This window comes from Marmota flaviventris, chromosome 15, assembly GCF_047511675.1.
Source record: "Marmota flaviventris isolate mMarFla1 chromosome 15, mMarFla1.hap1, whole genome shotgun sequence".
In the NCBI taxonomy this organism is placed as follows: domain Eukaryota; kingdom Metazoa; phylum Chordata; class Mammalia; order Rodentia; family Sciuridae; genus Marmota; species Marmota flaviventris.
This window is the reverse complement of record NC_092512.1, coordinates 74,738,125-74,753,439: the sequence shown is the minus strand read 5'-3', so window position 1 is coordinate 74,753,439 and position 15,315 is coordinate 74,738,125. Positions and strand designations below refer to the sequence as shown.

Genomic DNA, 15,315 nt, shown 5'->3' with positions numbered 1-15,315 from the left:
CTGGGGTAGGGAAAGCTGACACATCTTAAAATCTTTAAATAGGGCACCATTGCTGAGGTTATTAACCTACTTACACAATGAGCATTCCAAGGGCATGAAAGTCTGGTTACAGGAATCTGCTTAAAAATGTCATCAGGTGTGATTAGTACTAATAGATCAATTACATATTTTTAGAAACAGAGAAGTTTGCTAACATTACAATGAGATGTCCAGCTGCACTTGCAACACTTTGAAAGGAGCCTCAAGAAAGATGATGTCTCTCTAATGAGAAAAGGAATAAAGTAAAACCTTTCCAAAAATTCTAATACCATAAAACAGAAAATGTCTATTTTTATCTGAGAACCTTTACCCTCAAAACCCCAGGGCCTTGACTGTGGTATTATCACAAATGGATCATCTGTCTGTTTTTGAAACATTCAGTTTATAGAAATTCCCACTTGTGCATTTATATACACATTAGCTTACATTCCAAGTATGCAGCTATTGAGTAAAGCAAGGTTAGCTGTTTCAAGTCTTGTTCATTAGGTGAAAGATTCGTATCTGAAATAATGGCAAAGACATTAAAAAAGGATATTTTCTGAGAACGGTTTCATAGATACAATCCCTATGTTCTTTTCTATTCCTTTTCTGAAGCTTACATGCTCTGTGCTCTCCCATAAGAGGATAGGGGAAAAAAAAGTGTTTCTACTTCCTTCCAAGTAAAACCAGCTCCTATAAAGGATGACAGTTGAAACAAGGTTGTATTAATCAGGGTTCTCCAGAGAAACGGAACTAGTAAGTATACAGAGAGATGTTTAAGGAGGTGGTTTACATGGTTGTTGGGGCTGGCAAGTATGTATCTGCAGTACAGGCCAGCAGGCTGGTGACACAAGGAAGAGGTGATGTCTGAGAACCGTCGGGGGTGGGGGGGCAAAATTCCCTCTAGTGGGACCTCAGTCTGTTCTCTTTAAGGCCTTCAAGTGATTGGATGAGGTCCACCCATCATATGGAAGGTAGCTTTACTCAAGTCTACTGACTTTCAGGTTAATCACATCTAAAAAATGTCTTCATAGTGACATCTAGACTGAAATTTGACCAAATACTGGGTACTAAGACCTAGTCAAGTTGACAGATAAACTATTGAACCAACCAAGAATCAACATTTTCAGAGTAGATTTATTATTGAATATTAATTCTTGGTGGAATAGAATGCACTTGAACTTGACTTTTTTTTTTTTTTTTTTTTTACTAAAATTGCCTATATTTGACCATTTTTGATCTGAAAAAGGAGAACTTAGTATGGCTCCATATGTTTAGACTTTCTCCCCATATTTGCTGCCATCTTCATTCAGATGCTTGGTCAGAAAACAAACTGCTCCTTTCTATAGAGTTGACCTCTTTGAAATATCCCTAAGTCTTAGCACAAAATGATGCCCTTTTGCTTAAGAAATGCTTGTTGAATAAATGTTCAATTAAGGAAAAGTGACAGCAAAGACTCAGCTGTCTATGGCCAGACTGAACTTCTTCCTCTTTTTAATGGTAAACTATTAGAATGAACTTTTCATTCAAAACTAGTGGGAGTCTCTCAGTCCCATTGCGTCTATGTTGCGTTAAGTAAATTGCATCTAATTTCCATAAAGAGGTTTATATTTTAAATGAATCAATCCCAAACATACTTTTTAAGAGTAGTCCATTCTTTGGTACTATAGAGAGCAAAAGCATTTTCCTCTATAAACTGTCCTTGCGGTATTTTCACATGAGTAGATTAAAATAAAAGTTAATTTTAAGAAGTGACCTGGTATCCCTTTCAGATTCGCTGAAATTAGGCAAAATGAGGAGCTGTTAACACTGGAATCACTGTCTATCATCTTTACTCTTTGAAAACAAGAGAGCCACAGGAAAAGGAAGAATTTGTTCTATCATACCCAAAGAGGTGCTGTGATATATATGACAAATTATTTCCATAGTTGGTTCCTGGACAGGTATTAATTGAATTTTCAAAATTAATATTTCTAGGGAGCTGCATTACTGGCTATTTAACTGACAAGTTTGAGCTGAAATGATAGGTGTGTGATAACCATTTTGGTCCACATGAATTGTCAAGAGAGCTTTCTTTAGTAAAATTTTAGGTAAACAATCCCAGGGGAATTTCTAAAAGGTTTATAGTACTGACACTAAGTGCTAAAGAAATGCTAAATGCCAATTGTAGCACAAAGAAGTTACTTTTTTTTTTTTCTGAATTCTAAACTCCCCTAGATTAAAGTTTTGGTGTTTTGACTATTTTTTATTTATAATTTCTGAGCTTTCTCTAAAGATGTGAAAAATTTTAAAACTCCTCCCCTGCCAAGAATCTTACATTTACTTAGAAACTTACACTTTTCAAATGAGAAACTACTTATAATTATAAATTAAGAAAAAAATGTTCTATTAGTGTATCGCCTATGAAAATTTCAGGAATATCTACATTATCTAAAGGCACTCTAATTTTATTCATATATTTTATGGAATTTACATTTTTTTCTTACAGCAAACATAACACTGTAGGCCACAAGAAGCTGCAGTACTATTATTGTTTAATTGGCAGCAAATTAATATTTTAAATCTGGGTATCTGGACAATAAATAGCCTGCTTCTCTGGATGTGAATGTTTAAAATGTAGTATCACTGCAGCTCCATAATGTGATCGCTATTTTACAGAGCTTATATATATACACACACACACAAATATGATCTTTGTCTATATTTTATACAAATACAACAGTAGTTTGTGAATACATTTTAAGTACATGATATACATGATAAGCCACTTGATTTCCCAATATCACAGAATAGCCATTTTAAATGCAATAAAAATATACAAAATTCAGTCTGGAATGCAGATTTTTTTCTTTTCTATTTTGACTCAATACTTTGCCATTAGAACATTTTTAGAGTACTAGTCCAAACACTTTTTCATTAGCTAAAAATACATTTTCAGCAGTCCAGCTTATGTTCAGGCATGATGCAATCCATTTCCTAATGGATTCCCAGTTTTTGTTAAATTCAAAGGGCTGTTAGTAACTTACAGCATGTTCTTCACTCCACACTCTAATATGAAGCCCACTTTTCATTCTGAGTCACAGTCACCTTGTGGACAAAAGCTGGGTTTGTTCTGATAACATTTGCATGTCCAAGATCTCCTTTTGCAAGTGCACATGAATACATTGTGGTGGTGTAAAAGTTTGTTAATGACAAATTAAGTCACAGTATAAAAATATATTGTACACCTTTACACCTAATGTAGTCCTTTTCCTATGGATAAAAAAATACAACTGAACGAGACAGAGAAGTTTGTAGCACCATGAAGAGTTGTATCCCAAGTTACATTAGCAGCATGATCCAACATAATATTGAAGGAGTGTTTCTGAGGAGACATTCATTCTGGTTCACCTGTACCACTGAAGCTTATACAATGAAGTGTTTATACATTAGCAATAGTTCTGTGTCATTTCTAGAGCTAGAAAACTTATCAAAAAACACTGCCTTCCATCCTCAGAGGACTGATCATGCTGTTGAAGTACCTGAATGGTGATTTAAGTGTGCCGTTACCAAGACTGGTAGAATTATCTTGTTTTATATGATCTCCAAGGAGTTCTCTGTGGTGTTTTAAGCACGAATCTACACAACACAACTTATATAAATCTATGTAATCAGAATAGCCTATCCGTGTTGTAGACACGGCTGCTGACACAGTGAGAAAAACAAGACAAACTCAACTCAAGCACTCATTTGTCAGAGACAAGTCTGCCATTGCTAATGAGGAATACTCAACATTTAAAAGATCTCCTCCAACGTCACATGGATCTCAGTAGGCTAGAAGCAACTTGGGTGAACTGGTATTTAACTTACGTACTGGGAAGACAGTGTGCTTTGAGACACGTAAACCTTGTAAAAAAAATAAACCATTGTAAAACCTTATGAAAAGACACACACTGATTCTGTGCAATATAGCAAATTGATAAGAAAACACTGTAAAAATGTACCTGTTTAAAATACCATCTACCATATTTTGTACACAAAGCATTATATATCAAAGGCCTACATATATATCATCTAATGGCACTTGAAACAAATTATAATAAGTCTTAAAATAAAAGGCATAACCTATAAGAAAGTTTCTGTAAAGGTTTAGATTCATTTTGAAAGTGCTATATCTTGTAATATGTGTAGTATAGAGGTTGACCAAGCTCTATTTTTTTTTAAAAAAAATATTGGCCTATAATATGTGTATTGCTCACTAGATGAACGATCCTGAAAGTATGTACTCTATAACATTCATTATTAGCTTAATAAAGCAATCAGCTCTGGCTCATGTTTCAGTCAGTATATGGTTTTTAAAAACCGCTACTGTCCAAATTAACACAATATATCACTATATTCCACAAATGACTAAGAAAAATAAAGCACAAGCAACAAAGAGGCAAAAATACACAGCTTGAAAGAAACACTAGATACAATTAAAAGGATGCACAAAGAGTGATGTATGACCAGCCAGGACAAAGTTTTTAAAAACTGAACTTGATAATAGGATCTTAAAATGAAAGTTTTAACAGTGACCAATAGCAATATAAAGATGATATTTGGATACATCAATGGGTAATATTGCTTACAGTGCCAAGATCCTTCCACATTTATACTTCTGTGTTTGTGACCTAGTTTGTACACACATGTGGAAGTCAAACTGAATGAGGTTCAATATCTTGTCTGAGCTCCAAATTCTACACTAAAATATTTTTATTTAATGTTAATCCCACCCCCTTTTTAACCAAGCTAAGGCACTACCAGAAATTTCAAGGATGATGATTCTGGCCACTGGAGAATGAAAACAGCATTGGCAATAATCATCCTTAATCTACTTCAAATAAAAACAAATGACAATTTTTTTTTTTATCTAGAAAAAGAGCCAATTCTGTGTTACATCCTTATTAGAACATTGTGCAATTAATATAACCAAGTCTGCCTCATCTTTCATAGAAATTCTATCAAAAACAGTTTAGTGACCACTGCAGTCAATTTAAAAAATGAATTAGCTGAATTCCCTCTTACTTTGAAGTGTTATTTCAAGTCTGGGGCAATAACAGGCAAATAGGTGCATATATGAAAATTAAGACTCCATAATTTTAACACTAGTGCCCTGGAAGATGTGCCTCCATGTCTTTGAATCCATGCAGGGCAAGTATAGGTTTAAAAATATATATATATACATATATGGCGCCATTCTCCATTTCTAAAATGCTTTATTTCATAAATCCTGGTACTCCCTTTTTTTTTAATTAGTAGTGAAATACAGCCCATGAAGGCCATCGTCTCAGTTCATTAATTTGATTTATTTTTAAGCAAATTTCAGAATAAAGTAGTGCTTCCACACTTGCTATTTGCGATCTCTATTTAAAAATTGGTTTTCTACTTATTTGTGCTCTGTCACCAAATTTCTTTTTTCCTTTTTTATGGTGATTAAAAGCAATATTGAACACTAATCATTCAACTAAAGATTTAGGTAAGCAATCTGTTTCATAGAAACTAAAGGAAGCAGTAATGAAGCAGAGCGAAAGCCTACTTTCAGAGCAAATATTCTCCTAACCAAAAGCTTAGGAGCAGTTTGAAAATTTTAAAAATGTATTTCCTTATTAACATATATAATTTTAATGCCTTTGGAACACACTTTTTTAATAAAATGTAATTTTTCATAATAAAATTTAAATACATAAGTATAAAAACTACTGCTCCTAGGATTAAAAATAAAATAGGAGCAATGATAAAATATGAAGAGCCAAAGCTCCTTCAGAGAGCAACTTTGATTCTATGAAGTGCGATATACGTGTGTGTGTATATATATATATATATATATATAAAATATGTGAAACCCCCATTTACATTATTACAATTTACAGTTCTCCACAAATTATACTACTCCCAAATATTTTAAATAATGTATTATATTCAGTAATCTGCACTCATTTTAAAAAATTCTTGGTAAACATTGCAATTTGCAGTGATAATTGGCCCTACAAAAGGGAAACAAGCTCCCATACAGGGCTAATGAGTGCTCAAAAATATCTTTCTTTTCTTTTTTAAAGAGATATATACTCTTCTATAAACCTTCCCCCTTTCCCCTGCCCCCACAGACGGGGTCCCACAATAAGGTGTTAAGAAGTGCTTAATAGATATGTTTCTTAGGTTGATGTCCCAAATGACCCTTTGAAAAAATATAATGATTATACCATTGAAAAGATTATGATAATTATCTAATGTGAAAAAAACCCATAACTATTTTATTCAGTGAAAACAATATTCTTGTTTTGACATTCACTAAGACAGTGCTTGTTTTACTTTACTTCATTTCCCTACAAATTCAACTTATTTGCAATATTTCTCCCATTTCCCAGAGGTATGTTAAAGTGGGGCTTTACTGTATATATTTTTAGTTACTCAAAATTTTATGGTAATTCCTTAAATAGTTTTCTAATACATTTAACTTTAAATTCTCCATCCCGAAATAGCAGGGAAAGATGGATTTCTAATGAATAGTAAAGATACCATGGGGCAAAACTGTTATTTTTGTTTTCTGCTTTGGCTCTTAGAGAAAGAAAGATGTATCAAATTCAGCAAGAAGGGATGTAAGTGGTAATGTTTTTACTTTACTGTTTTAAAGAGTCCAGTTTTCAACCCTGGCAACAGCAGACAGAATCCCTAGGTAAGTTCCCAAGTTCAACTGTGTACTTTATACCTTCCTTCCTGCTTATAAGTCTATCACACCTTACAGGCTGAGTCTACTCTGGGATTAACACACCTACTGTCTATAGTTCCCAATGGCTCTAGATTCTGGACTAACTGTGGACCAACAATCCAAATAAAACTGTTGGTGCACCTGAGCCACCCTCTGGTTGTGAAGGGTGGTATAGATTAAAGAGAATTATCTATATGCTGACCCTTGAAGGCTCCCATGCCATACACTATTAATATTATTAAATGGAAAGATAGTTAAGAAGGCTGAACCATGGCCACTAATTAAGGGCTGGCTCTTATGTAACACAGAATGCTGTGTTACCTTACTAGGAGTCTTTTTGCTTTAAATACTGGTGCTTTGTGTTTTGGTTTTATCTTCTTTATATGCTCATAAATTATTAGCAAATATTTTAGCCAGACAATAACAAGTTTTCAAAATATACTGATCTGAAATTATAGTATGTCTAGGAAACATCTGTTATCTCCCCAAACTGGATTCTTAAGTCATGTAAAAACACTTGATTACGAATCCATTTCATGGCTAGTAAAAATTTTAAAACTCTCAAGTTATTCACATACATTTTATAAAATTTACATTCTATTTCAATTTTTTTTAATAATGAGCCAAATGTCAAAAAGAGCCATTGTTAATGGATAAAAACAACAATCTAAGATCTAAAAGTAATCTGAACATGGGACTTGTAAAACTTTATTAAAAATAATGGCTTTCCTATATGAAATAAAACTCTTTAAGACTATGACAATTGGCAGTGAATCAGGACAAAATACCCAGGTAAACATAACTGAACACAAATGGTTCCAAAGCTCATTTAAAAAGCTAGTTTCTATTTTATACTGGCTTAATGAAAACTGGTATTATACAAAAGCAGAAATTTCTATACTGTCTTAAAGTAGGCACTAAAATAAAAAAGATCACCTAAGGCAGGGCTACACATACATTTCTGTAATGAATTCATGTCCCAGAATCTTACTGAAAAGCCTGATGGAAACGTGGCAGGGTGGTGCTTGTGCTTAAGCTACTTGTGAAAGCTGCTGACAGTGAGTGCAGAGACCCAAGACCTATAGTGTTTGCAGGATCCTGAAGATCCTGTGTCTGTGGGGGTAGCTGGGAAACTGAAGAATGTGCTTCGTCTTGGGAATAGCTCATTCCGAGGCTCCCCACTGAGATAGGATTATAGGGAGGACCATTTAAAGGTATGAAATTAAACAACTGAGAAAAATCCAATGCTGGTGTGTTGAGGGGGTCACTGATAGAGATTGAACTTTTTGATAAGGAGAGGTCCCCTGCACCATCATCTAGGGACCCATTCTGAGGATCCAACCCTAGCTTAGATGATGATGCTTGAGAATCCTGGGATGAAGAGGGCATGCCACCTTGTAACTCCATCAGATAACTCTCAATTTCCCCCTTTAATGGCTGTTCTTTTTCAGGAATAGAAATTGCATATGAGGTAGAACTGAATGGATATTTGAAAGACAGGTGGTGAGAGGGATGAACAGCATCCATATCTATTGGGCATGTCATTCCTAAAGGTAAAGTTGTGATCATTTGATGGGCAGATCCTGAGCTCTGCATGGACTGAAATGGAGTGTTATAGAGGTTTAACTGCAAAGTGTTTGTGAATGGCTTTGATAACAGTTCACTGGAAGGTAAGGACATCACCGGAAGGAGCTCATCTTTTATAGGCACAGACACATTGCAGGTAAATGGATCCAGGAAGTCCACTGGTTCAGTTTTGACCTTTAGAAGCTCTTGATTGTGGCTCTTCTTCATATGTCGAGTCAGGTGATCCTTTCGTCCAAATCTCTGTGCACAGTACTGACAGAGGAAGTCCTTTCTTCCAGTGTGCACCACCATGTGTCTCCGGACATCCTTTCGGGTGTAGAACCGGCGATCACAATGCTCGCACTGGTGCTTTTTCTCTTTCACCCCCCCAGATGACTTGCCTGCATGAGACTTAAGGTGCTCCAGAAGCACTCCTGTGCTTTCGAAAGTCTGCAAACATACCTTGCAGGTGAGGTCGCCGCTGGTTGCTGCATGCAAGGCCAAGTGTCGTTTAAACCCAAGCTTGGTATTGTAATTCTTGCCACACTCTTCACACTTAAACGTCTCTTTGTTGGGGTCATGTGTATGGAGGTGATTCTTCAGATGATCTTTCCGGTGAAACATTTTCTCACAATAATTACACTTGTGGGTTTTCTCAGGAGAGTGAGTAGCCATGTGCCTTTAAACACAGATATATTTTGTAAGTAACTGGCACAATGAAAATGGCATGTATTTACTTTTCAAATGGGCAGCTAAAACTACTATGCTAACACAGAACTTCCCTTAATAATGGAATCTGCTCAACTTACTATGTACCAAAAGGATAGTTAATATACCTAAACACTGCAAAACTTGAGCCATTTAAGTTGCCACTTTAGTTTTTGCTGGTTTTTAGCTATCATTACAGAAGCAAATGAGCAAGACTGAATATACTCACGTAAATGTCCATACCCTTTTCTTCTCGTAATTTTTTTCTACAAACAGAAATTCTACTCTCATTAAGCATTTTATTTAAAAAAATCCAAAGACACTAACACAAAAGTATGTGATTTAGAATAGTAAAAACTAGCCATTGTCTAATCTACTTAACATTTCCTTTCTGCAAATTAGCTGAAAAATGTGTATACAAATACATACGTTTACAATGGCTTCAAATGGCCAACATAAGAGAAAATATAATCTGAAAGACAAATAGAGTTTAATACCTTTGTAATTTGTACTTAGAGACAAAGGCCTTGGTGCAGTCTTGTTGTATGCACTTGTAGGGCCTCTCTCCTGTGTGAGAGTAGGAGTGAACCTTTAATTTCTCAACACTGTTAAAGGCCTTGTCACACAGTTGGCAAGGAAAGTTTTTTCTTGGTTTGGTTTCACCACGCTTACGTTTCCCTGAAGGGACTTTCTGGGTATCTCTTACTTCTGACAAATCACCAGGAATGACAGTGGCCATCGCAGCCTAAACCAGGCCTTCTTGTTGGACACTTGGGAACTGCCCAACTCCACTAAATGATATAGCTTTAGGTGGCTTCTCAAGTTTCATGTGGTCGTAAAAGAAAGCAAAAAGGGACTGGAAAAAAAAATAAGAAACAACTAGTTTGTAACTAAACTCAATTTTAAAAAATTTTATTTGCTATGTGATGCTTTTGAATTAAAAAAGAAACCATAAAATGGATTCAGCTGGTCCAATGTAATATCTGTAGGTTTCTTTATATTGTCAAAACACATATAAATGCATTGCTCAGAATGAACAGTTCATACATACCCTGACATTCCACCTGACAAATGATGTACTTAGGCATAGCAGTAGTGATTTCAGGAACTCTCAGGAAGCAACAAAACATGATTCTAAAAGTGGCATTATTTAGCTTCAATTTTCACAAGGGGTTAGAAAACATAAATTTGACTAAAAATATAAAAATGTTTAAATGTGGAAAAGTCATTTTAATTTATGCCTGTCAGCTCTAGTCACACCTGTATTATAGGTACAAACAGGCAACTGAAAACCATTGAGTCTGTGGAAATACTTAAAGCCCAGACATTAAAGGCCTGGAACAGTAGAATGCACCACCCAAAGTGAAAATGTACTCTTTAAACCAGTGTCATTGTACTCTAAGGGATCCCAAGTCAATAATAGAAATGATTTATTTTCTTAACAAATACACATTCTTGAAATGATAAAACCTTTCAATGTGTTATTAGGTGAAGAACATAGTTCCTTGTCATTATAGTGGGAGGGAGATGCTTAATGCCCTTCAATATTTTTTACATTAGAGAATGATTAAGTTCACTGGACACAGTGAGCTTAGTAGATCAGCTGGAGTTACATTAGGCATCCCCAAAAGCTAAGGGGGTCAGCCTTTGACACACCCCTAACCTAAGTGTACCACACCTGCTGGGACTTCCAATAAATAGCACACAATACCTGTGCATGAGTACATCACTTGGGTTGGCAAAAATGTATGTCAGATGTCAGAGTTTCAATTCATTATTGATGCTGTGAGAAAGAATCAAAAGTATATATTGTATAGCAGAGTATGACTTTTAAAATTTAAACAAAAAAATTAAAACTGAATTGAAACCTACATAGACAAGCAAATATTATCAACTATTACTCAGATTAAAAAAACTGAGCCTCCAAAGATCCAACTAATGTATAAATTAAATAATTCCTCAATGTTTCTTCAAAGTAGTTTAGTGAGGTATTTTTAAGAGGCCACATAAATGATAATACCTGCAACCTCTTTTAAAAAGACCTGATCTTTAAATTGAAAACTCAAAGGTAGCTAAATGATGATTACCAACTACGAACTAATTGGATTTTCATCCTATTATATATTAAAAAAATGGAAACCACCTTCCTTGTATTACTTGTATCTTGGTATTAGACTGACTCTTGCCTTCACAAACTAGGTCTATTATCCTCACTTTCAGATTCCAGTAATACTTTTGCAGAAGCTCTAAAATAAGTACATTATGGTAAACCTAAGTGTATGTTCCAATAGGTCTTTTTGTATTTAACAGAGGCTATCCCTAAGCAGACAAAATACAGTAATGATCCACTAATTTGATTAAAGTGATAAAGCATATGTATGGTAAGCTAATCAAGTGTCCTTTCTTTTTGATTAGGTAAACTTCATGCTGTTCAAATTGTCTGAAAGTTCTTCTTGCAGTTTAAAAGTGACACTAACATAATGCAACTGACACTACCAATGCTAACATAATATGTTCCCTCTGTTTTGGGATTTTCTGAATCTTCAAGGGGTTGTTCATTTCCTGTTATATCGTCATTCAGAAGACAGCTTCTCTGCCTCTCTCTGAAATTAGACCTACACAGCTATTTTGCTGTAATCAATAATGGTACTATAAACTCTAATAAAAAGTTCTGTCATGGCAAGAAGAAAAAACTAATTTTCATTCTTTGATTCCCTAACACAATGCTTTTATGAATCTTATTAGAACAATTTGATCATTTTCCAATTGCAGAATCAAAATAAAATGGAGTTTCTAACTGGTATCTGAAAATACATCAGAAATTGGTCATAACTGTAATTGTGTTATAGAATCCAACTCTAATGAAGAGAATTTCAGTTGGGAAAAATATCTTCTATGTTATTGGGAAAGAAGTATGAAAAGTGTACTATGAAATAGTATATAAACAAATTGATTATATTAAATTGGTGATACTCAATATGGAACAACAAATGAATGGTAATCTTTGATGTACATACTGAGCAATGAAGACAGGCACTAATATCAAATATTACACTTTTCTAAGACCAGCTGAAATTTTTTCATGGCTGATAATAGCTTTTAATCTTAATATATTACAGAACTCAAATTAGTTATCATAGGTGCATTAAAACTACAGAATAAATATAATGTTGTGAGCTCAACATCTAATAAAAGACCATATTCACAATAATGCATATTAGCCAATTATTTTAAAGGTGCATGCACAGTATTATAGTGATTTTTGTTCAATGCATACCTGATTACAGATGGAAAAAGCCTCAGATTTTAATCTTAGCCAGTCCCATTAACTCTTCGTGGAAGAGAGTGGAATCCAATTCTTCCCATTTTGGCTAATCTATGGGGAGAGAAAAAAAAAAAAAAAAAAGAATGGACTACACTCTAAATGGAACTAGTATGTAAACGACAGAAAATAAAGGATGAAAGAATTGCAATTTCATGGCACATGCTTACATTCCATACTCTGCTGATGAGTCATGCATTGTCACCAATTGCATATTTTTATTAGTTCTAAGCACATTTACATGAACAAATAAATGCAGAAATAAAAATTAAAATAGTATTATCTAGATAAATGTAATTTGTGATGCTGAATGACTCCCTACTTGTTTCCCAAATTCAATTTAAAAATTAAAAAAATAAAACTAACTTGTCTACATAGAGAAATGGGGATTAGAGTTACTGTTTGTAAAGTAAACTAATCAAAATTTCATTAAGTTTAATATTATGGAAGAGACACACTCAGGTCCTTCTTAGAAAGCACATCTGGAACCACACCAAAGAACCACGGCCTTCTGGTGAAAGCACTCCAAAGCACTCCTGTTCACACTGTGTACGCTTGTGCAAATGGGGCTTCTCAGAGCCACACTTGTTACTTTTAATACCTGTCAATTTATTTTTAAGAATACTATAAGGATTGCTAACATGTAGCAAAAATTCTGCACTATTAGATTTCAAAAACATGCAAGGAAAATTAAATACAGATTTGATACAGGAGGAGGAGGATTAGGAAGAAGCATCATTTGCTTTACAAGATTATTGTTGAAAAATCTTAAAATAGCATACAAATTCCCATCAGTAGCATGATCTTCAGTAGACTGAGAGCATGCTTAGGAAAAAAAAGCGTTAATTCTTGATTGTACAAGTATATATGAAAATAATAATGGTCAAAAGGCAGAAATACCTAGTATTATCTATTATAAAGAGAACAAGGCATACAGAGATTAGTAAACTCTGCATATTTTAAAGATAAACATTTAGAAATCATTATTTACAAGAACTTGAAATATAAATCAAGTAGTTAAAATACAATAGCCAAAGATTAAGTAAAAATAACTTTAAAGTTCTAAACAACAACCTAATAATTTTTCTTGAAATGTAATTTTTACATACTTTATGATTCGATGATATATTAAAAATATTAATAGAGGACATTCAAGCATCATTACAAAAATACTAAGGGCATATATGAAAGCAGCATTATTTTCACAGTTTAAAAGACAAGAAAAATAAAAATTTAGACCAATAAAGATACTTTAAAAGTTAAAGCAAAAGCTCCATTCTTTTGTAAAGCACAGGACATGCATAAATGGAAGAACTGAATTATGCACATCAAAACTGCAAAATGATAAAATTAACTTTGTAAATACTTACTTGCCCAGGGAACATAGTGAGTTTTGGGTGGGGTAAGTAAGAAATGAAAGACCGTTTTGTATATTATGTTATTTTAATAATATAAATACCTTACAAGTATAGTGTGTTTTCACCTCTATTACCTCCCTGGAATTCAGTGAGTCCAAGAGGTGGATGCATTTATTCATCACCACTGCCATTTTAAGAAAGACCCATAGGAGTTGAACAATTTGATGGCATAATGAGTGGTTAAGAAAGTGCTTATATCCTCAAACTTCTATTTCATATATATTTTACTGCATTCTATAACGAGGGTAGGTTAGCAAAACAATTTACAAGTAGATAAATCTTGTCCCCATATTTAAAAAGATCAAGAGAGAGGGTAACACCAATTTTCTCAGAGCTGCTAAATATGTCCAAAAGGAAACAAACATAACATTTAAAAAGTGTAAAAGATTTTAGAAAGTAAATTTAACTATTAAAATAGCTGGTATAACTGAGTGGAAAATGATCTAGAGAGAAAAAAAATCTAAAACCAAAGTTTATTACTAAACAATAAATTCATACATTTTTTCTTCTTTTCCCGAAAAATATAAATTTTATTGCATCCTGAATCCATATAAATTTTTTATTTATGTATACTCTTCAACTGTGTTTTATTAAAAATCTTAATGTCTAAGCATTTCAATAAAAACTCATGTATCTTATTTTGAAACAAAATAATAATAAAGCTATCATTTTAATTTAGTTATTCCAGTTATGGTTAATTTCCCTACGTTCAATCTATTTAAAATTCTTCAACTGCCAAATAATTTCGAACAACTGCTAATTATTTCTCCAAAGAAAATCAAGAACTGATTAGAATTAATTATTATTTACCTTGTATATTTATGTAATCCTAACTAAAATGTTAACTAAAATTATCGATGTGTTCTCTCTTATAGGAACACGAAAAACTTTTAAGAGTATTGGGATTACTGTTTTCAAAAGTTTGAAATATATTTATTTGTGTTTTTCTTTTCTACTTTTTTTGAAAACACATCAAACATTGGTTATGCATCAAAGATGCTTTTCAAGTCATAAACATTCTTCTTTACCTTGGTGTGAAGATTTGTGAAAGAAGTAGAAAATACACAGACCTATTTTAAATTGCTCTAAGACTCAACAGCATTTCTAGTTTTTGTTGATAACCACAATGGGCATTTTTTCCCCCTCAGAATGACTGAATGCACAGAAATAGTAGTTAGAGGGAATACTGTATGACTGTGCACACATACAGAGGTTTATCTTCCAGGCTTTTATATTATTCTAAAGTAGTGACTCAAAAAAATAAGCAAAAAATAAATAAATCACACATCAGATGGCCTATTAAAACCAATTCTGTGACAAAGAACAGGACTATTTTTAAACTGTTTCTGTATTTTAAAAAAGTTCATAGTTCTCATAGTTACTTTATTAATAGTTGTGAATTTTTATAATACTTACCAGCATCAATAATTCTTTCACATTTAAATGTCAAGTGGGGACAAATGCTATCAACTGTCTAAGTTTTATTCTACCTTATGCTAACCATCAAATATCATTAGTAAACAATGCAAAATATGTCAACATTTGTTTGAAGCATG

General features: G+C 33.5%; 1 protein-coding gene across 4 annotated transcripts in view; it reads right to left on the bottom strand.

Annotated features, from left to right (window-relative positions):
- Positions 1-2,706: 2,706 nt before the first annotated feature.
- The window catches only part of Plag1 (PLAG1 zinc finger), a 44,878-nt gene continuing 32,269 nt past the window's right edge, over positions 2,707-15,315 (bottom strand). For 2 of the 4 annotated variants that reach the window (XM_027932922.2, XM_027932923.2), the window contains 3 exons: positions 12,297-12,395; positions 9,517-9,875; positions 2,707-8,990 (listed from right to left, as the gene is read on the bottom strand). In XM_027932922.2, coding sequence (XP_027788723.1) covers positions 7,733-8,990; positions 9,517-9,758 — 1,500 coding nt within the window. In that variant the 5' untranslated portion in view covers positions 9,759-9,875; positions 12,297-12,395 and the 3' untranslated portion in view covers positions 2,707-7,732. Of the gene's footprint in view, positions 8,991-9,516; positions 9,876-10,730; positions 10,806-12,296; positions 12,396-15,315 lie in introns of those variants that run through there. The other 2 variants (XM_071602354.1, XM_071602352.1) reach the window with 2 other exon arrangements.